The 24,840-nt window shown below is 23.9% G+C and overlaps 1 protein-coding gene across 3 annotated transcripts in view; it reads left to right on the top strand.

The window, feature by feature from the left end:
* The window catches only part of LOC114121297 (intraflagellar transport protein 172 homolog), an 84,996-nt gene that overhangs the window by 41,638 nt on the left and 18,518 nt on the right, over positions 1–24,840 (top strand). For 2 of the 3 annotated variants that reach the window (XM_027983559.2, XM_027983561.2), the window contains 15 exons: positions 1,760–1,906; positions 1,971–2,151; positions 8,559–8,758; positions 9,779–9,936; positions 11,401–11,545; positions 11,645–11,835; positions 11,899–12,081; positions 13,326–13,472; positions 14,441–14,595; positions 16,408–16,588; positions 20,154–20,345; positions 20,944–21,061; positions 22,741–22,885; positions 23,485–23,692; positions 24,306–24,479. In XM_027983559.2, the coding sequence (XP_027839360.1) occupies positions 1,760–1,906; positions 1,971–2,151; positions 8,559–8,758; positions 9,779–9,936; positions 11,401–11,545; positions 11,645–11,835; positions 11,899–12,081; positions 13,326–13,472; positions 14,441–14,595; positions 16,408–16,588; positions 20,154–20,345; positions 20,944–21,061; positions 22,741–22,885; positions 23,485–23,692; positions 24,306–24,479 (2,525 nt within the window). Of the gene's footprint in view, positions 1–1,759; positions 1,907–1,970; positions 2,152–8,558; positions 8,759–9,778; positions 9,937–11,400; positions 11,546–11,644; positions 11,836–11,898; positions 12,082–13,325; positions 13,473–14,440; positions 14,596–16,407; positions 16,589–20,153; positions 20,346–20,943; positions 21,062–22,740; positions 22,886–23,294; positions 23,358–23,484; positions 23,693–24,305; positions 24,480–24,840 lie in introns of those variants that run through there. The other variant, XM_050207648.1, reaches the window with a different exon arrangement.

Genomic DNA, 24,840 nt, shown 5'->3' with positions numbered 1-24,840 from the left:
ATTATAGAATTATTAATTTTTAATATTAAGTACATAGCTACTTAGGATGTTTCAAAGAAGCTGGCTGTAAATCAGTATAGATTTTTGGATAATAGTTATTATGGATAGATAATACAAATTAATATCATGAAATTGTGTAGAGCCAACCTAATGATTTGTGTCAATCAATATTAGAGAACTAAGTAATAAAAACAAAATGTTATCTTATATTTACCCTAATAAAAGACGATTCAATCACAAATTTAATATTTTAAACCAAATAACTAATTAAAATTGCTTGGTATAAAAAAGTGATTTGATTTTGATTTAAATTTAAATATAGATATTCAGCTTCTCTATTTTCGTAAGTAAAAATAAATCATGAAATTATTTTTATTTCTTTTACGATACAGCAACTATAATGAAATTTAAGAAAACAATAAATATTTTTAGATTATTAAATAAAGAATAAAATAGTAGTACTTTAAAATTTGAATTATTTATTTACGCGATGTTTTATTGTTCAATACATTAATTATGTTTGATCATTGATTAAATTGAAAATGTTATGAGGTATTTCATTTATACACATTTGTAATCAATTCATACTTGGACAAAATAACTAATCTTGAAAAAAACATATTTTAATTGTTTGACAAGATATAAAATACTAGAAACAGTAAAAACTCTATTATGTATATTGTATATAGCACAATTGTAATTAATAAACAACAACTTACACCATTCGCTATTTTTTGTATTTATGTATCTAATATCTTCTAAAATATATGTAAAATGTTTAATGGTTTATGAGTAAGTTGCTTTATATTTCATAAATTAAGTGAAAACATTAGTAACACGAGATATAAAGTTGATACAAGCAGAGATTTTTTAAAAAATTAAGTATGAAAAATGTCCTAAACTAAACATTTTGGAAATAAAATAAAATACAAACAATAACTTTACGTGGAATTTAATTTATTAACTCAAGTATAAAATATAGTATAATATTATAAAAATTATAATATAAAAATAATGCAATGTTTGATAAAAAAATAAAATTGTTTTTTGAAATTTCCAAATCACTTTGGTGCTTAAGCAATGTGTTATTATAATACACTCAACTACTGAAGATAAGTTGCTGATAACTTAAAACTGTCTACAGTAGTTAAACTTAAACTTATTATTAATACTCACAAAACTATTTCAAAACATCTAATTAAAACATATTTTATAAAAATAACAGTTAATAAACTTGTCGCTCGAAAAATAATAATATATTCGACCAAACGATTGATTATAATCTTTAACATTAAGTGCAGTTTTTACATATGAACACACATTCAATTCAATATAATAAAAGTCAGATATTATTTTATTACAAATGCTCATAAATTAGGTTTTTAAGATAACAATAAACGAGATAGAAAAAACTACAATTTCTATTAAAAACAAAATTTATTATATTTTTAATTCACTGATTTAAAATAATGATAATTGAAAACTTAAAATATTACTCTGCCAAAATTACAGCACTAAAAATGTATTAAAAATTAATCTATGAACATCAGAAAAATTGATATACATATATGCAGCTATATCTATTCAACATTACGTTATCACTGATAACTTATCAGTTTGATACATTTTGATTGTTCTAATGTAAAAATGATAACAAAAGAATATCTATATTACTTTAGTATAATATGATAAAATTATTAAGTAATAACTATAAAATATCATTATTTGCATAATTTTTAGTACCATTGTTTATTTCTAGATAGTGACGGAATGGATTGTCCAGAAGTGTGGGCTCGGATAGCGGTACTTAATGGTCAATCGCAAGCAGCTGAAGTGTTATACCTGGAACAGAATCAGGTGGAAAAAGCAATCCAGATGTATTTGTCATTACATAAATGGGAAAACGGTAAAACAAAAAAAATTTAATTTTGAAACTGTTATAAAATTTATTTTGCTTACTATAATTTTAGCTATTCATTTGGCTGAATCCAAAAACCGTTCAGACGTCGATGATTTGAAATCACAATACCATTGTTGGCTATTAGATACGTGTCAAGAAGAAAAAGCAGCTGAAATTAAAGAAATGGAAGGGGATAAAAGGTCGGCTCTTCAGTTGTACATGAAAGCTGGTCTTTTTAGTAAAGCTGCAAAGTAAGTGTAAATAAATATTCATTTCAAAATAGCACATAAGATATATTATTGCGCATCTTTTATAATCATTTATGCATTATATATGTCATATCTAATTGTGTAGATCACAATGTTATGAGCGCCAAACTTATGTACTAATTTTATCAAAGCATATTTTATACGGTCTCTGGTCTATAATATTGAATTTATGAAGTATATATACGCCTCAAAAATAAACGAAGATAAATAATGCAATGAATAAAATATAAACTATTTTTCCAGAGTTATTATTTTACATTATTGCTTTTTCACAGATAACTATTAGCTTTAAATATTGTATCGTACGTCTACAAATGTGTATAATATATATAAAAAAAACAGCTACAACTTGCGTACATTTACCTTTTTTACAACTCATTTTCACACAATTTACGAACAATAAAAACCTCTTTTCAAAAAAATTTAACCACGTGTAGGATATATATAACCTGCTTATCTCTCCAAATGTTTGAATTTATCACTGATCGCGATGGTGGAAAATTATTATACTCATATAACATATATATATATAAGGCTTATCACTTTCTGTCCAATCATATTCTGGTGATTTAAAAATGATGTTAGAGCTATTTAATTTAGTATAACTTCCTAAATACGTCATTATTTACAATTTTTTCGATTAAAAAAATAATTTTTTAACAAATTGCAATAATTTTTAGAATCAAGATATTAACATAATTAAATAAATAATATAAGACAAATATACGTCATTAATAATTAATATAAAAAAGTCGGCAAGTGGGTACCGCTCTGCTGTACATTAGGGGGTGGGGTAGACCTCGGACTAGGGTAGATTAAATTTGAATGCAATGATAAGTATCATTGTATACGAAAAACGATTCTGAACGGAGATGATTTGTCAGTCTATAATATATTATAATTAAATATTGTCATATATTCTATTTTGAAACAAATATTCCGATTTCATAAAAATTTAAAACTCAAACGCTCAAAACATTTTTCCTATAATGACTCTTAAAATTTTCTCTATAGCTTTTTGAAGCAAAACTTATGGAAAATCTTGTATTAAATTTTCTACTCTTAGCTACCTATACAAACAATTTTATGAATTTTGAACTACAAAATAATTTGCAAATATTCATGATTTTGACGAATTTTCGTCAAAATTTGAACTTCAAATGCTAATAAAAAAAAATTGTGCCTATGTATTCTTATAATTTTTTAATCACTATAATAATAACTTATGAGGATTTTTGTATTAAATTTTCAAGTATTTTGATAGGGCCAAAAAGATTTTATCGACACATAAAAAAACAATTTTCAGAAAAATTGAAAATTTCAGTTGTCTATAAGTAGCTCAAAAAAAGTCAAAATATTTTGAAAATTAAATCACGTAAAGAAAACGCGAATCTTAATAACTGGTAAAATTTTCAAGTATCTACGACTTATACTTTTTGAATAATAACAAATATTTAAAATCGTTTGAGGATAAATCGTTATCGTTACGCTATTTCGTTAAAATTTAAAATTCAAACGCACTTAAAATTTTTCCTATAATGATGCTTCGAGTTTTCTCTATAGATACTTGAAGGTAAACTTATGGAAAACTTAGTGTTGTATTTTTAATCCTTAGTTATAAACACAAAAAATTTTATGATTTTTCAACTTCAAATAATTTGCAAATATTCATAATTTTGACGAATTTTCGTCAAAATTTGAACTTCAAATGCTAATAAAAAAAAATTGTGCCTATGTATTCTTATAATTTTTTAATCACTATAAGAATAATATATGAGGAACTTTGTATAAAATTTTCAAGTATTTTGATAGGGCCAAAAAAATTTTATCGACCCTTCAAAAAAAATTTTTCAGAAAAATTGAAAATTTCAGTTGTCTATAAATAGCTCAAAAAAACTCAAAATATTTTGAAAATTAAATCAAGTAAATAAAATGCCAATCTAAATAACTGGTAAAATTTTCAAGTATCTACGACTTATACTTTTTGAATTATAACAAATATCAAAAATCGTTTGAGGCTAAACCGTTATTTAACGCGGTTTTGTAAAAATTTAAATTTCAAACACTCATAAAAATTTTTTGTCTGAATCCGGTAGAGTTTTTTTTACAGATATTTGAAGAAAAATGTATGGAGAACCTTGTACCAAATTTTCAAAACTTAGTTATAAAAGAAAAAAATTTTATGATTTTTCAACTTCAAAATTACTTGCAAATTTTCGCGTTTTCGACAGATTTCGTAAAAATTTGAACTATAAACTCTTATAAAAAAAAATTGTGACTAACGATTTTTAATTTTTTTTAGCTACAATAAAAACAACTCATAAGGAACCTTGTATTAAATTTTCAAAACTTTTTGGTCATCCAAAAATTTTTTATCGACACTTTAAAAAAAATTTCTCAAAAAAATCGAAAATTTCAGTGGTCTATAAATAACTCAAAAAAAGTCAAAATTTTTTGAAAATTTAACTATATACAGATACCACTGACATTAACATTTGGTGAAAATTTCAAGTATTTTCAGTGATTAGTTTTTGAATTACAACCATAAAAAAAAATCGATTTGGTCGAAAACTGGTTTTGCGTAAAAATTGCCGTTTTTCCGTCATTTTTTTTTTTTGTTTTTCTCGATTTTTTTGAAAACTGTTGGAAAATGTTAACTTTTTACCTCTATAATGCACCAAGGATATTCACTTTTACATCGGAAACCACCCCCATTGTTTGAAATTGGAGCATTATTTCGACTAGTTATGCTGTACACAGACACAAAAAAAAAAAAAAAAACAAAAAAAAAAAAAAAACAAAAAAAAAAACATACATCATTGTAAAATCAATACATTCTTCACTCCGTTCAGAATCTAAAATAATGATGTCTATAAAAAAATTTAAGTACCTATATTTTTATTATTCACTTATACAGTTATACTCGTTTGCGTTAAAAATGTTAAAATGTTAATTTTGTAGATTTGTTATCAGAATATTTTTTTTCTTATTATCTTGTTTTTTAATATTTCTTTCCAATGGGTATTTTTAATTTTTTTTTTTTAAATTAATTTTTAAATCATCATCGACTTAAATTTTAATTGCTGAATAACTCGGTGAATGTGAGGGTGAGAAATATAAAATTGACTATTGAATTGCATGTGAAAGATATCATCTCCGTTCGTTGTTCTTGGGATATTGTCTGATTCACTAGTCTATAATTATGGCCCATAATTATCAACAAAACCAATAAAATTTATTTAATATAAAAGTTCATACTTATATAACACGGAGCTATTGAAAATATTTCAGTAAATGCAAAACATTATTTAAACCGCCTTCCAATTTTTTTACTGATAGATGAAAATTCATAAGAAACCACTACTGAAAATAAACGTTATGCTTTAAGAATATACCGCAAACCCTGTATACTCAAAATTGTATTTATAAGATGGTTTTAATATTGTATGCAAACGAGTTGCTGTAAATTACAATAATATAAATTAATTATAATTATGTACGTAAACGAATGTCCACCATGTGCTTTAACTATTGAGAAACCTTGAGTTAACTTTGTATTTCAAAATAATAATCTAATATTAAGAATCTATCTAACTTGTCTTTCTATTTTAGTTAATTTTGGGTCACTTATCTGTTGTTCTCTTTATTTTATTTAGTTGTTGATAATGTTTTTTTTTAACTATTCTAATGAGTAGATATTTTTTTTTTATATGTTTTTTTGGTGATGGTGTGTGTTTATATTTTTTTTCTGGTTTGTTTTAACAATTTATTTGGAAGATTTATCTCCTGTTTTGTTACTTAAAATGTTGATGTGGCAGGGGATCCATATATTAGAGCGATTTTTTTTTCAAGTCCATTTATTGAATTGTCTATTTTGACTGATATTTTACTGGGGTTGAATGGATTTTAGAGGCTTGTTAGTGTGCTTAGTGAGTCGTTGAGGATTAGCCATTGTTGTGCGTCTTGGTTTGAGATATATTGAACTTCCTTTAAGATAGCAATGGAAGTGTAGATTGAACAGTGGTCGTTCAAATTTTTATTTATTTATTTATATTTTTTTTATTAACGCTGTGGTCTTTGTAGTCACTGAATTTTAACTCTTACATTTGGATGTTGATGTATATTTTTACATATATTTTATATTTATTTTTATTTTTATAAAAGTTAATTTTATAAATGAGTTTTTTTTGTTCATTTTTCTTTTTTTAGTGCACTTAAATTGTATGACTAGTACAAGCAAGCTAATTATTGTAATTCTTAATTTTACTGTGTTCTTCAGTCCTTTAGATAATTTCGTAATTGTTTTATGTATTTTATTTGATTTCATTCCGTATACCTGCGTTCAGCGCGAGTGTCATATGACAAACATAGTTATATTCTTCAAATTTGAAGTCTATATATATTAAGTTCATCTGATATAATTTATTTATAATTTCGATAGGTCATGATTTGATATCACCTATTACAATTCTTAATTTTGAGTTATGAATATATTTTATTAAATTAATTTTTAGTGAATAATTAAAATTTTTTTTTATTAAATAAAAATATTTTATATATAAACACAACTAAATTTCATTTAATTATTTCACAATTAGCTTATCTCTTTAATTTCATCATAATGAATCATGTACATTGTACAAGTATACAATAATACAAGATGAAAATTTACATTTAATATTATATTATATTATGTAATTTGTTTAAAAATAATATAATTTTTTTTAAATGTAAGATTTTATTTTTTGGTTAATTATAATAATCTTTATATTAATGTAAAACTAATATATAAATATTTTTATCCTAGTATTATAATTTTGTAAATGCAAAATATTGATAAATGATTAAATTCTTGTACTTTAAGTCCTTTTAAAATATTATGTAGTCCGTGGATTAAATTGTCACATTAAGATTAGAATAATGATTAGGGTTGTAGTTTGTAGCTATAATCAATAAAATAATGAACAAGGACTTACGATAAGATTGTCTGACAGATAAGGAAGTTGTCTGTTTAAATGTTGTGGAAATAGATATATATTGTTTTAACGAAATCCTTTAAGAATTTTAATTATAAAATACTTTTTTTTTCATTTATTTCAAATCAAAAAATAAAGTTAAAAACAGACATATAAAGGTAAATCAAAATATTTTTTGAAATAAAAAGTATTTTTGAAAATGTTTTTAAGATAAAAACTTAATGATAATTTTGGAAACAAATATATCAATGAAAACTATATAAATCATGCATCATATTATTACATTTAAATTATTTTTTTTTCACATAAATTTGTTTAAAGTAAAAAAAAAAAAAACATAGATTCAAAAATAAATTAAGCAAAATTAATCACTATTACTTTTTAAGTAACCGATTAAAATATGCCATGATTTTAAATGTATATTTAATAGAAAACAATTCAACCATCAACCTCATAATTTTAATCATATTCGGTATCTGTTCTTTTGCAATATTTATATCTTATTATGAGCAATATCAACATTTTTATTTTAAACGGTTACTTCTCAAAAAACTATATATAAAAATACAGATATATTTTAATTTCAGTTGAAAAAAACTCACTTTATTATTCCTTATATTAATGATGTTTTAATTAAATATTAAGTAAACATTGTGTCAAAAAAATGTAAATAATCCAAATATATAATGCATGTTCAGATCAACTCATATTTTAACCATAACATGAAATATATAGATGCATAACAATTCAGCTATTGTACATTAACAATTTTAAATAATATGTTTACAAAAATAAAACATTGTATTATACATTTTGTAATTTAAATTTTATTCATTTTATAAAAACTGACATTCTTTATAAAACGTAATAATAATAAAACCTAACTTATGATCTACGTTACATTTCATTGTATTAGCTTACATATAAATATATACTATTTGAACCACTCCAATATATTTTATATCCATAATATATATATATATATATATAATATATTATTATTATTCTTTATAACAATATGGTGAAAAAGTTTCTATCGAAAAAAAAACAAGTTAATCAATTTTACGTACAAACCATTAATTTCTAATAAAATCGAATTCCAATAAGAATACTCGTACATTATACTAGTTTTTATGTTTTTTTTTTTAAATATCACACTCATAATTAAAATTATTTTTTATATTTATAAAATGTGTTCTATTTTCCATTATATTTAAACCATATCGTTTTAAAAAAATAGTATAGTTTGAGAAATTGAGTAGTTCTTTTGTATAATACAACACAATAATAGATAATCTAATTTATATGATACAATGGTATATGATAACAAAAACTGAAATCGGTTTTTGCGTACATAGCTGTATTTATTGTTTAAGTGTAACATAAAAAAAAATTCAAATTCAAATCGTATAGGCTCGTTCAAGATGACAGCGAACTTTTAGCTGATTCAGTTGTGGAAAAAGTACTGTCAGGATTGCTAAGACTAGAAAACTATCAAGTTGCAGGAGAACTTTGTCAATCACAGGGGAATCCTAGTAAAGCTATGGAATTTTACTGTAGAGGAAACATATACGCAAAGGCCGTGGAGTTGGCAAGATTCATATCTCCATCAGGTGTGTGAATTTTACAGCTGTTTTATATAATATAGATCATATTATGTAAATATCTTGTTGATTAATTCAAAATGCCATTAAGTTAAATAAGTTTATTTATAATACAATTTACTTAAAACAATATTTTTTATCCTGATATTATAAAAATATAAATCATAAATCGTTTAAAATAAATGGTTTTAATCAACTATTTACATAGAAAAAACTATTGTATACTCCTCATAGATAATAATTATTATATTTTCTAACAATTATTCAAAAATTGTATGAAAAATATCGTTATTATAACATTAGTATTTTATATTATAATACTAATAATGATTTGAGTTATATTAAACTTGGAATTTTAATACTATATTAAACTTAATTCATAAAATGTCTAAAATTACTCAATATGTTGTTTTTTAATTCATTTATAATATCGTTAATGTTAAATATAATATCTCAATAAAATGTATAGCTATTTTATTGATATTTTACGAATGTAATTTTCTTAAAGTTTACATACACTAAATTTTGTTTCAAATTACATGGAGCTGCGAAACGACTGCTTATTATTCTATTCTACTCATACTTTTACTTATACTACAAACTAATAAAAGATAATTGAATGTCATAATCTAACATAATTATTACAATTAATATTGGTTTTTTTTTTTTATTATTTAAAACGTTTATTGATACAATTTTTTTTGTTAATTTAGCGTTTGTATTCCTCAAATTTGGTACCTAATATAAAATGATTAACTTCTATCATGTTCGAATACCTACTTTACCTATAGGTATAATGTGACACCGACATACGCTCTAATATATAATTATTATTTAAGACGTATATTAATGTGTCGTAATAATATTATAACACATAATAACGTTAGAATGTGATGCAATGTATATGCAATAAGGGTGTACTATCGTGCTATGGGACACCTTTTACACAACCAATTTATCAAAACATTTAAAATATTAAAACATTGAAGTATATATTCCATAAGCTTTATTTTGTTAAATAATTTTCAGAGGTAGTTTCTTTAGAAGAAAAATGGGGAGATTTCTTAGTTTGCCAGAAACAACAAGATGCTGCTATTTCTCATTATATTGAATCCGGAAATACAGTAAAGGCCTTAGAAGCTGCCATTGGTGCTAGACAGTGGAAGAAATCAATGCAAATTATGCAGGTGAATATCATAACTTTATATATTTAGCTTTAACAACACATCCATTGTTTAATTATAACGACAAAAACATATGATGTTAAATGATCAAACGAATGCATCTGTATTATAGTAATAGTATTATTCTGATCAAAGATAAGTAACGTTAATAAATTAATTAAACATATAATTTCAGATTTAAATACATATAAACTTAATTAAATTCAGTGTACTACAAAGTTATTATATATATAATGTTTCAGATATTTACACAATATTGCTAATATTTGCTAATAACAATTATATGTGAAATAAATTATTTAATATAAGTTATAACTTATTACATTAAATATCAAAGCCTTCTAATATTTTCATCGTAAAAATTAGATACAAATAGGCATGATATATTAAAATATTGGAGTTGAGAATTCAATATTTATAAAAATATTTTATACATATTATTATATATCTACGTTTAACGTTAAAATATAGCGTCGTTAAATAAACTAATAATAAAATACAAATTTATTTAGCACTATAATTTGGGTAGTTTTGACTTTAGAAAATGTAGAACTAAAATAATTGTATATCATTTTAGTATATTATAGTAACCCTATACAAATATTTAGTGATATAGTTATTGTAGATACAATGATTACATAAAATATATTTATTTAACACTAACAATACTGTTATTTAAAAGTGAAAATGGCTTTACGCTGTGTGTTGTATTGAGACTGATAAGACTGATAATGTATTAAGGTAAATCATTAGCTTAAACAAAAAACAAAAATATTGGCTTTGAAGTGCAACTTAGGTATAAGATTACCTATGCACCAAACTTTAGAATGCCAAGTGTGATAGACTTGGCTATGTTACTTACATACACACAAATATGTAACTATATTTTATAAATATAATAGTAATATATTAGTATACTAGTTTAACAGTTTGTTTTCAATTTGTAAATTATTATAATTATAAAAAAACAAGGAATAATGGATTTTATTTAAATAGAAAATAATAAAGAGTATAAGTGTAACTGAATTATTATTTATAAAAACAAACAAAAATATTTTGTATAATTTGAAACAAATAAATTTAATAATATATCATTTTTATCAAAACCATTACTGTTCTGTATACCAAAATAATTTACTAGTACAATTTGTTTGTATAAAAAAACAAAACAAAACATACTTATAATTCAAGTGTAACAGAAATTATAAATTAATTTGATGAGTTTTTTCATATAAATTTAACGAAAATATTATCATAAGTTTATTGATCATTTATTTTAAGGAAATTAAGATTACTGTTATTGTTAAATATATTATATTTTATACAGCACATCACTATTTTACGAGGAGAGTTAGTTGTTTCTGATCTGCTATCCAAGAAAAAATCGAAAATTTTTAACATGCTTGTTAACATAGTATAATATATAAATTCAAATACGTAACTTTATATAAATTTTTTAAACCACAGGTCATTGAAGACAAATCATTGATAACTAAATACGGATCTCATTTGGCTGAACATTTTAAGACAGTTAACGACTTTAAGACTGCTGAGAAGCTTTATATGGAATGTGGAATGCACAGAGAAGCTATTCAGCTCTATTTAGAAATAGGTTAATTTAATTAATTTATCATATTTTGTAAAAATTAAAATATGTATATATAAATATATATATATATATTGATATTCAAACTTTACCGCATACACGCAGGAAATTGGGAGAAAGCACATAAGCTTCTAAAGAACAACCCAAAACTGACAGACTTGAGTGAAGAATTAGAAACTTATGGCAAAAAGTTAGAAAACATGGGTAGGATTAAGGAAGCGGAAAAGCTTTATATAGCTTTAGAAAAAATAGATCTGGCCATCAACATGTACAAGAACTGTCAACGATACGACGAGGTACGTAGTTTTCAACTATTTCTCTGCGGCGGGCGTAAAACGCAAGCCTTATGTTTCCAATAGATGATGTCTCTCGTAAGCAAGTACCACAGTGATTTAGTGAGCACCACCCATGTCCATTTAGCTCACGAGTGTGAGACTCGGGGCAATTACAGGGCGGCAGAACATCATTTCGTCCAAGCCGGAGAATGGAAACTCGCGGTAAAAATGTATCGATCGTTGGATATGTGGGAGGAAGCGTACAAGGTACCCAAACCATTATATTATGATTCCATCAAAATGTGTATTATGTATACATAATACGAGTATGTACGTGCGTATACTTAATATTTTGTTTGTACACTGTTATTGTGGAATGCAAGTAAACAAAGTTTACAATAATTGGACAATTCGCGTCTGAATGTTTTAACCTAACCACATTTGATATTCATAAAATTATATGACTAATTTTATTCCAGCGAAATGTCTAGAGCAAGTTTAAACAACGCTCAATAATAATAATTGATAAATGTCTTTCATTTTAGTTAGCAATGTCTTTTATGACACACACATTGATAAGAATGGATAAGTGGTTTGTTAATCTTGAATAGTATACTATTTAGACTGAACCACAAATATCTGATTAAGATAAATTAAAAATAAAAAATAAAATAAAAAAATAAAATTTATTTAATATCATCAAATATTTTAAAAATAATTATAAATTATTTATATTTATGCCTTCTGGCTTCGATAATTATAAAGTTATAGGTTAATAGATAACTATTATAAATATATGTATAGTAAGTTAAGTTATGAATGTATAATATCATCGCACTATCGAATACTATTCTAGCTAATCTGGTATACATGGTGACAGGGTAAATGACATGTATCACAGAACTGAGGTATCCTTTTACATAGGTACGAAATTTCAATCTCCAAGAACACCACTCTTATAATAATAAATCAAGGCACAATATATTCTCGAATTTCAATCATTCCTTTTGAAACCTCCGCATCAAGCATTAATATCACAATTAATGGATGTATGACTTCAGAGACTTAGACATTTTTGTATTATATCGTTTCTTTAAATTATTGATCTTTAATGCTGATTAAAATAATATATATTTAAATAAAATATAAAACCCTGTAATATCATACATTGTTGTAAAAACGATTTATATTACAAAAAATATTGATTCGATTTTATACAACTGTGACAGTGAAATATATCATAAAAATGTATTGTGATTCAAATGATTTATTAATCATTCGATGAGAGAAAAAAACAATCATTATTTTCGAAAATTATTTCGTAAATTATTTAAATGTTCTATGATATAATAAATAAATAAAAAAAATAAATAAATACAATTTTATTTAAAATTACTTTAATATTATAAAATATAGTACAATATAAATTCTCTGTTGGCTGTTTGTTTCTGAAAAAATATTTGTCCAACTAACTCGTAAATTAAAAATAAATAATTGTGTTATATTTTTAGATAGCAAAAAACAATGGCGGAGAATATGCTGCTGAACAAGTAGCATTTTTGTGGGCTAAATCGTTAGGTGGAGATTCGGCTATCAAGTTACTGAACCGTCTTGGTCTTCTAAATGAGTGTATTGATCATGCCAGTGATAGTTATCAAGTAATTACGTCATATTAATATAATATCGTTAATATACGGTTACCAATCCAATAGGTTCTATGTTATTGTTAAATTATACCTGATTTTTTAACAATATCAAAAAATACATCTATGCATTATGTATTTAATACTTAATAATTATATAAATGGCCCGACACGACTGCAGCTGTAGAGGTGGCGGTAGCAGTATAGTTAAAATAAGTCCAGACACAATTTTACAACCACTACCAAGGCAAAATAATTTTACCGCCATCGCTGCAGTGTGTGGGGACCTTAACTCTGACGTTAAATATATTATCTGAAAAATTAAATACTCTTATTTGTACATATATTATTTCTTAGAAATTTTAAGTTTAAAAATCAATGATTCCTTGAAAGTTGATAAAATATTATGGTAAATTATTCAATTTTTGAAATAGAAATAATTTTAAATTAATATTATAAAACGATTCAATACTGTATATTAGTATTCAAGCAATTTGAATTAACAAAAAGTATTTATATTTTAATATTATATACTGTTTATCTTATGATTTTATTAATAAGAAATATGTTGATAATTTTAAATATTAGTCTATAGTCAAATATTAAGAAAAATTTGACCCAAAGCTTAATTTTGTTATATGTATACCTACCATTTATTATCTTATCGAACATACTAATCATACCTAATCTTTGTGATCTCTACCACCAAAAAGAGATGAAATCTACTCATTAACTCTTTAACTGGCAGCAAAAAAAGTATAGAGTTTTACGAAAAATAGTAGTAGAATAGATTTCACTTCTTCTTAAGGAATCAAAACTATGCATAGAAGTTAAAAATTAGAAGTCAAATATGATAATATATTATTATAATTGTGTATCAAAATTCAACTTTGGATAATGTTTTCAAACTGCTGTTAACTTTTGATCTAATTTAACTGGTTTATAATAATACTAAAATATTAATAACAAATGTTTCTAAATAGTTTGATTTTGCATTCGAATTGGCTCGTGCCGGAGGTGCTGAGCGTTTGACTGAAGTGCACTATAAATACGCTCTCGTGCTTGAAGATGATGGTAAATTCCAGGAAGCAGAAAAAAATTTTGTGGCTGGAATGAAACCCAAAGAAGCGGTATTAATGTAAGTATAATTATTGTATCGGCAAGTTTATTTATAAAAACTTTGCTAAATTATTGTATAAACGTACATCATACCCATATTGAACTGATGAATCTTCAACGTTTTATGAAACAATATAATATTATAAAACTATGATTTTGTTTGTTTTGCTGTAAAGTTGAATGAAATTTGGAATAAAGCTTATATTAATTCCATTTTTACCAATAAATTTCATAAACTGAAAATTTCAAACATTTTTAAAGAAAAGTAGTCCGGCTGTAATCGATTCCTTATGCATGATTTCTAATGTAAATTTATCACATAGAAAATTTCAAATAGTAAATTATTAAGCCTTTTCTGGCATGCTTTTGAAACTAAGCCAAACCAAGTACACCATCTAAATAATAAATATATGGAATTTAATAACGGCGCATCACAAGATGAACAGTTTAAACAGAGTTTTACAAATGTTTGATTAAATGAACAGCTGGTGTCTATCTATTCTATTATAAAATCATGATACTACGCCATCGCTGATAGTATTCCACCAATATTCCACTGACAGAACTCAACTTTACGACGTCGGAAATTCCGATTAATGCTTAATATCATAATATTGTATAATATTTGTAACACTATAACGATGCGGGAAGGCGTATTCTGTCATAACTCAACGTAACTACGGTCGGAAATGCTGATTAGTGTAATATCATAATATTATACAGGTTGATTTACCCCATTAACACAAAATCTTTCCTTGAATTATATATTTATTCAAATTCTGTTTTTTTTTTTAAATTTGTAGTGTGAAACCATATTGCCAAATATTTAGATTTTGTATTTAAAGAGAATCTTGTGACAATACCAACTTATTTTTAATATAAAATCATTCTTTTTTTAATGAAATCTGTTAAGAAGATGTTATTTTTTATGTATCTAACTTTAAACGAATTGTTATGAATTATTTAATTTTGTATACTAGATACTATGATAATAAATTCAGAAGATATTTAAAATTATTATAGTTATTAGTAATTATTACTACATTTATTTCTATCTGCTTATAAATTAACATTTTATAATAATTATAAAACTATAAAAAATTGTCTGAATATAAAATCACTATACTAAACATTAGATATATTTTGAATTTTTGTTAAAACATTTTCATGCTTTTTAAATTTCCTTGATCATAAAGAGCTATTGGATTTCCAAGCTTTTGAGGAATTGCAAATTTTTGTTGGCATTTGTAGAGAAAAATATAGGTATGTAGTTATTTGCTGTACATTAAGGGTTGAGTGGCTTATTATATACGATATCTATAAATCACATTATAGATATTTTGTTAAATTTGAATATAATATAATATAATATAATATAATATAATATAATATAATATAATATAATATATATAATATAATATAATATAATATAATATATTATAATATATATATTCAATATAATACATCATTTGATATTTTACAAAAAAAAAAAAACTATCAAATTTGAAGAAAACTGAATTTGCGTAAAATTACCGATTTTCCTTAATTCTTGTTTTATTTTTTATTTTTTCTGATTATAGAAATCACTACTGGAAATTTTTCAATTTAACCTGTCTAAAGTAAAAACTAGATCCAATTTTATATCCAAAACAGTTCCCATTGTTGAAAACCAAAGCATTTTTTTCTCCCCTTAGAATTTAAAACCTAAACTTTAATTATAATGTACCCACCAACTAGATTCACTTCCTCTCAGAAAATATGCATAAAATGAAAATCTTAGTATTTGTATTGTTCCGAAATATAATGGCACGCTATTTTGGGTCACACACAGGTACATACATAACCAGGATTGGGATAATGCGGAACGTGTTGCCGAACAACACGACAAGAACGCCTTGTCCGATGTCCTACTGTCCAGAGCCAAGGTAGAGTTTGAAGCGGCAAATTATCCCCGGTTTGAGGCGTTGATGTTACGTTGTCATAAACCTGAACTCATCGTCAAATATTACCAGGTATAGTATATTTTCTTCACTGCGTGGACAAAAACACGTCAAATGGTATTAAATATAATAAATTATAAAATTTCAATATTTTTGTCCAACAGTTATATTAAATAGATAACTAATAAAACACTACGTTATAAGTGATAACTAAAATTAAAATCAATATAATATTTTGTATGATATAAGCTCTAGCAATAAATATTATACCTATCAATTTAATTTATGAGATTGTCCAATACTAAAAACAAATTTTGTTCAACTATGCTAAATATTTTTAAAGAATATGAATTTGTTAGTAAGATATTGAAATATAATATATATTACTATAACTAAACATTGCAAAACAAATAAAATCAGAATATAAAATACTTATTTCATACCTGCTTGTATTTAAACCCAATTGATACATTTCATATAATAGAACAATATTAATTTATATTTTACAATAGTATATTATTAATACTATTTTGTCCACAAACATATTTTTATAAACCCTAAGGTATGTATATATATTATATGTTTAACAATAAGAATAACTTACATAAATAAATGCATGAAAAAATAACTTTAAAAATTAAGCCGTCATGAACAGAAGACATATATTATTTTACATATATTTGTAGTGATGAATGACACGATAGTAGTTATTTTAGTAAATTATATATATTTTCTTATGCATTTTTTTTATAAAACAAAGCCATTAAGCACTGTTGAAGACATAAGTATTTTTTTTCTTTTAGAACGAATTCCCCCTTAATATATTTATAGAGATTTACATTATAAAAAAAATAATTTATGGTTAGTTTAATAATTCTTTACCAACTAAGTATTTTTTTAAATTAATTCAACGCTTTGTTTTTTATTCATAAAACAACAATCTAAACACATTCGTTTTAGTATTTTACATATATTTTAAGTGGTAGTGGTTATAAATTCAAATCTGACTACTAATATTTAAGTGTAAATTAATATAACAGCAAACTATTGCAGCACTATATTTTACACTAGGAACATAAACAAAATATTAAATAATCTTTTTGTCTAAAGCAATATAATTTGCTAGTTTTACAATCGATATTTTATATTTTGTCCTAAAAACGTATTGCATTGTTTATTTTTTTAAACCAAGCGACACATAAATATAATGTTTATGTAAGCATCCGTTAATAAATCAACAGAAACGAATGAGCTATACATATGATTGGGTACACAGTAAAAAAATAGTCCTAGTGTAATTCGTAAAATAAAAAACGTATTTTTCAGTGCCACATTTAGCAGATATTTCACCTGAAAGACGCTTTAATGCATTTAGTGTGGTCAACAAATAAATCCGTTGGATCGATTATCAATTGTCATAATATTATTTTCTTATAGCAGTTACTCTGTGCAGACGTTTAAGATTAATTGTTTTGATAGACAAATTACGTTATAATTTATAATACCCAGTTAATTAAGATTAACAAATTAAACAAAAAATGAATTATAAAAAAGCATTAGTCGAGTAATGAATAATTATATTATTGCCTATCACACGTGTGGTTAACACGCAATAATTTCAATATTTCTAAAATTTTTAAATCACCTTAAGCGTAGATTTTTGCATTAACCCATGTTATTCAATAATATTAATTAATATTTATCAATTTTTTTTACATTAATTCTGCAAAAAAGTACACATTCACGTTTGATTTTAAAAGCTAATTCGTGATAGTCGTCTTAAAATATTGCAAAATATATAAAATCAACAAATTTTATGATAAAAAAGTAACATACATTTTGAATCTTCCTGTATACATAGATTTTTAATTTATTTAATAAAAATAGTACGTTAAAAATGTTTTGTTAACTTAATGCTAATTAATTATAATATTTTGAAGTGTACTTTTTTTTAAAAGTGAATCGAAAGCTTTAATTAACGACTGAAAACGCCATCTAAAATAAAATGAACATTTTAAACATTATTTTACATAATAAATTACGTTATCAAAAAATATATATACATATTTTATAATATACTAGGTGATTTTATTTATAATATATAGAGCTATGTATATTATATCTACCATAAATGGGTAAATAACAGTTCTAATTTTGCACCAGTGACAATAATGTACCTAATCGTATATTTATTTGAAAATTTGGCATATCTATATATCCAAACATAAATATATCCAAACATAACTATTATAACTAATTACTTATTATAAACCATTAGTCGGATTTAGTTGAAAATTTAAAATTTAAATTATATAACTCTCATAATTTATATGTAACACTAACAATTTTATACCTACTTTCTTTATTATTTTAATACGAACATTTAAAACAATTCAGAATATAATAAAATATTTTAAATACTGATCTATTAAATCTTCGACTAAAAAACATCATATATAATCATTGAAGCGTTTAAAAATAATTATTATTAATGAATTTTCACTGAAACATAAAGCAAAAATTAATGCTTAATGACCTGACAAACTCATTACTAAAACAATTTTTTAACTGAAAATACAAGTGTGTATATTATAAAACAATTTATATATATTACATATACCTGTATAATCTATAAAATATAAGTTATGTGAAACTGAAATGGCGTTGAAAGTTTTATTTAGATATATTTGTTGTAACGTATATTTATCAGTTTAACAGATACAGTTGTAGGAATTACCAATTTTGATGTAACTTTAAACTAAATTTATTTTATTTCTTTAGCAAAAAATGTAAAACCTATTTTTCTTATAGTAGCACTTTCATAATAAATTTTGGATTAATAAATAATGAAGTATAACAAATATATATAATTATAATTATTTTTTAATGTATTTATATAATAATAGCATATATTTAACATAGGTAATTGTTTTCATAACAATTATTATGGATCTTAGTTTTTCACTTAAATATATATAAATATATATATTAATTATAAATCTAAATAAATATACAGAATTAAATTTGAATAAAAAAATATTAAAAAAAAAAAAAATGCTATATTTTAATCTTCACAAATTTAATATTGCTTAGTATTTTTATCTTTTAAATTTAACTCTGATCAAGCAGATATAACTTTAAATATAATTATCATTACAAGGTAAAATATGAAACCTCGATTAAAGGTTAATATATTTTACGTGACATGAGAAGTAAGGTATCTTTTAACTTTATTAGATGAATTTATGAATAAAATGTAAATAAAAATTATTTTAGTCATTAAATTAACTTGTTCATTAGAATATTTCATTTAATGCCTATCTCTTGGGGCCCGTTGATCGTTAACGTTCCTATGTCTATAGTCTATACCTACATAGTAGGTATAAATGTTTTAAATTTGGTTAGATTATTTTCTCTCTTTTAATTTATTTTTATCTTATAATTTTAGTGTCTTAGTAACACTGATTGTGTACATAACTGCAAATACAATTGTAATTAGCGTAATAACTAATATCTACCAAACAATAATATAGGTATTTAGATAAACTATGTTTCAAAAGATATTAATAGTATAGATTCTATACTACACTATACAAACAAAACAAAAATGTGTGTGAAATTTTTAATGGTGTTACAGGAAAAAGGGATGTGGGTAGAAGCATTGAAATCGTGTCGAGAATACTTGCCGGCCAAAGTAGACCAGGTGCAAGCAGAATACGACAGGGAATGCGGAGCTAGAGTGACCAGAGACATTAACAGTCTATTCGTGCAAGCCAGCCAGTGGGAGCAAAATGGCGAGTTCAAAACGGCTGTGGATTGTTTGCTTAAGGTGACTATACTCAAAAAAAACCGTTTTACATTAATTGTGTCACTCTATTGTAGTACAGGTATTATAAAATATAATTTAGTTAGTTAGAATAATATGTAAATATTGATTTTATTTTCTTTAATTTCCTATAGTAAATATTTTGGTAAAAACTTTTTCTAAAATGTTTTTGAATGCATCATACTTTCATACCAACGCCATTATTATGTTAAGCAACATAACGAGTTCATAGTCCATTTTATTTGTTTTTTGTTTTTTTTTTTTCATTGACCCAATGGAGTATAAAACAAACAAAAAAATGTATTCTTAAATTAATTACCAACTATGAACTTTTTAAACACGTAGAATTAATTCAAGTATACCTACATAATACTATGCATTATATTATATAAATATGTGTGTGTGTGTGTGTGTATATATATATAATAAAACACTATCATACATATAAAAAACATTTTTAGTTTCTGAAAATATTTGATAAAAATATATTGTTGTATGAGAATATTCAACAAAAGCAAAAATTTGAGAATTTTTCCAATTGAGTTATCTCTTTGAATTTTATCCATTGACTGTATTAATAGATATTTATATGTGTGAAAAGGTCACTTCAACCAACTGTAAGGACGACCGTATTATATCAAAAACGCTCAACGAAGCGACGCGAATGACATTAAAATACTTGGACGGTGAAGAGTGTGTGGACGCTGCTAAAAAGTTAGGTAAGTTCCGAAAGGTTGTATTATGAGTTTTTTTTAATTTTATTTTCTCTATCACATACTGTATGAACTATGAAATTTTCGATTATAGAATTTTATGGTTTAAATTGTGAAGTTTATCATCGTTTAAATTACACATAGTAAAATATGTACTTAAATGTTAAAACGTCGCTAATTTAAATGTATTTCAATATAAATATAAATACAACAATTAGGTAAATATATTATTATTATTTTCACTCGTTCAAACGAACACAATATCATACAATTTATATTCAGCTAACGAGTAATTTAATATTTTAATATAAACTTCATTGAAACACCGTCTTCTCTTCGTAAAATAAATTGAGTGTTATCATTAATCCCATTATCCTTTTCCAATGCTAGAAATTACAAAAGAGAATGATGAATATTTTCTATATCGATTTTGACACGCAATTTATTACATGGTACCTTCACTGCCTCTTCTGGAGATTTTCTAGCTTGAAATAAAGCTTTTTCGATACATATTAATGGAAATAAATTGAAGATTTAATAACGTTAATCTTATTGGATTACATCAGCAAAATGACAGATTACCACTTTTTATAATTCAGTTAAACGTACTAGTTATAATGTGTGAAAGCTTTGTACGGGTCAGCTATAATAATTTAATTTTCGACGAGCTGCCAGCTGATAGCGACCGTGTACAAAGTGGCGGAAGGATGGCAATTCGTTTGGAAGTGTCAGTCAGTGTTAAACATTCAAAGTAATATTATTATAGATATACAAATAATACTTGTATTTTTGCCTGAAATCTGTATAAAACAACTGTAAAATTGTTTTATGGTTAGTTCAAACAATAATATAATAACGATAATTCCACTCTTTAATAATAAAGAGTTGTTAATGTATAAAATGTATACATGATTTGATACAGTTTTCTGGAACAATGCTTGTTTATTCGTTATGTTTTATACCATAATTAAATTAAATATAATATAATTTTACATAGTAATGTTTTCAGTAAATTGTATTGGTATTCAAATTCGATGGACTAATATTGAATACATAAAAGGGATTTATTATACTAATATTGTTGGGTTGGTTGTTTAATAACTAAAGACAAAAAGATGTGTCAACGATAATATCTGAAGGAGAAAAGTCCGATAAATAAATATTTCAGATAATAATAAAAAAAAAAAGTCGTCTCTATAGTTAATAATCGATATTGTAATGCCATATTTCAGTGTTTGTATTATTATTTACCAGAGTATAATAATATACACGATATTATGTGCTGAAGTGTAGAATAATAATACACCGATATTTAGTGAAGTAATTTGGATTGAATTGCTATTATTTGGTAACAAAACTAAAATTGTATTCAGTTAATCTAATAGCAATACACAATAAAAAGTATAATTATTTATTTTTTATATTTCAATTGTATATTATTTACTTTACATTTTTATAATAAAAAAAAAAAAAACCATTTTTTAAATCAATACTTTAAAAATATAAGCAGAAAATTAATATAACAAGTAAATACTCTATATTAAACTATTACAATATATTTTTATCCTATTTTATTATTAAATATGTAAGGTTATTTTATAACAAATTTATTAATAAAATGCAGGTATTTTTTTTAGTTATTTGTGTAAGAATTATTGGAATCACTACTAAACGATTTTTTACAGGACCGCGTTTAATAGAATACGAAGAATACTTATTGGCAGCTAAAGTATTTGTAAGTGCAGATATGATGAAAGAGGCAATAGATGCTTTCATTGCTGGTGATTATTGGTCTAAAGCCAGAAAACTATCTTCTGAATTAGATTCTTCGTAAGTTGAATCAATTTTATTGATACGTTAATTACCTTTAATCCGTCAAAATGTCAATGTGTTTTCAATGAACTTCAACTATCGATGCAAACTATATACCACACAATTTAATAAAATTATAAAATATAATACATACCTATCTTTATTAAATCAGTTTATTAATATAAATAGCTATAAAAAAAAATGTAGGGTAAAAATAACATATTTTGATATTACGAGCATTATTATAATGACATAAAATTACGTTCTAAAATGTTATATTGATAAATGTTATTACAGAAGTATATCATTCTTTAAATAAAACATATTTTGGTACATTTTTAATTTTAACATTCACAATAATTAGCAATAATGTAAATCTTACAAGACTTAAATGTTTGGAAATATAAGTATGATGTATACATTTCAGACAAATGTTTAGCATGTTTCAAGAGTCGAGACTATAGCTATTATTATAGCATCAAACACAAATGTAATTAATTTCTAATTTTATTTTATTTTTCAATTTAAAATAAATTGAATTACAATCAAAAAAAACAACTGTTAAATTAATTTTATCATAAAAATAAATTAAACGAAACGCATAATTTGATTTTCAGATTTGAGAGATATGTTTCGGAGTGTTATAAAGACAGTCTTAAAAGGGAAGGAAAACCAGAACAATTGTTGGCTGACATGGACGTGGAAGAGGCGCTGGACATGTTATCAGCCCAGGGCAAATGGTCTAAATGCTTAGACGTCGCTCGACCACACGGACAAGTCGTTCTTCACAAATATATTGCGCTATATGCCACAGACTTGCTTAGGGTAAATTAGGTTGAAATTAAACTTATTCTATAGTGCTATAGTCATACATGTCTACCGAAGTAATACCCAATCCAGTTAATTTTTGCTTTACTGTTTATAAAATAACAAAATAATATCATATAAGTATATTATTTTGAAAAATATATAAATAAAATAAAACATTACAATATTTCAAAAATAATAAAAATATATATTATGTATTAAATAGTAAAATACTAAAATAAGGAAAACTAAATTTAAAATATTATGATACTATACGTTTTTAAAATATTACCATTAATTATAGAATATTCTATAATCAATGATATTACTAATAAAATCATTTTTTGTATCTTTATATTATATTGATGGATTTATGATTATTTATAATTAAAACGCATAATAATATATTGGTTAACTTATTATAATTTATAAGTTATTATTATTTTTTGTATCAATCTCGAAAAAAACTGGTAGCAATGGCTATTAGTTATAATTTTATTTAGTGATAATTTTGATTAAATAATTGGAATAATATTAAATTTTATGTAGCTGTGAGAGAAGAATATAAAATGTATCTAACTTAACATTATATATTATATACCAATGAACAAAATGTGTATTTCCTTTTCAGGAAGGTAATGCTTTTGAAGCATTGAACTTATATACACAGTATGACGTACCAGCCTTTCCTCAGAATTTCAATATATACAGACGTATAGCATTAGATGTATTCAGTAAACGAGAGATGGACAAAGTAGAAAGCTACGATATCTGGGCCAAACTGAGAGATATGTTTTTCAAATTGGTATAAAATCAACATTACAAAAAATTATTACTATTGATTTATTTCAGTGTATTTTTTTTTTTATTTTAGTGAGTTAGGTAACCAATACAAACGTCCAAGCACGAATAACTCACATTAATTGAAACTTTTTACTAAAACTCATTTATAATCGTACATTGTTATGAAAAAAAAATTAATTTATAAAACTTTATATTTCTTTATATTCTTACTTTAATTTAATATTATACTTTTTCTAGAAATTAACTACCTATACCAATACCTAGGTATTTTAGAATCTTAATCAAAGGTATAAACAAGATACTAAAAGTCATAATTTTGTTTCGTAAGATCTATTTTTAATCACTATTAGTTTATTATTATT

This window comes from Aphis gossypii, chromosome 1 (genome assembly GCF_020184175.1).
Source record: "Aphis gossypii isolate Hap1 chromosome 1, ASM2018417v2, whole genome shotgun sequence".
In the NCBI taxonomy this organism is placed as follows: Eukaryota; Metazoa; Arthropoda; class Insecta; order Hemiptera; family Aphididae; genus Aphis; species Aphis gossypii.
Note: the sequence above shows the minus strand (reverse complement) of the source record. Positions and strands in the feature narration are given on the sequence as shown.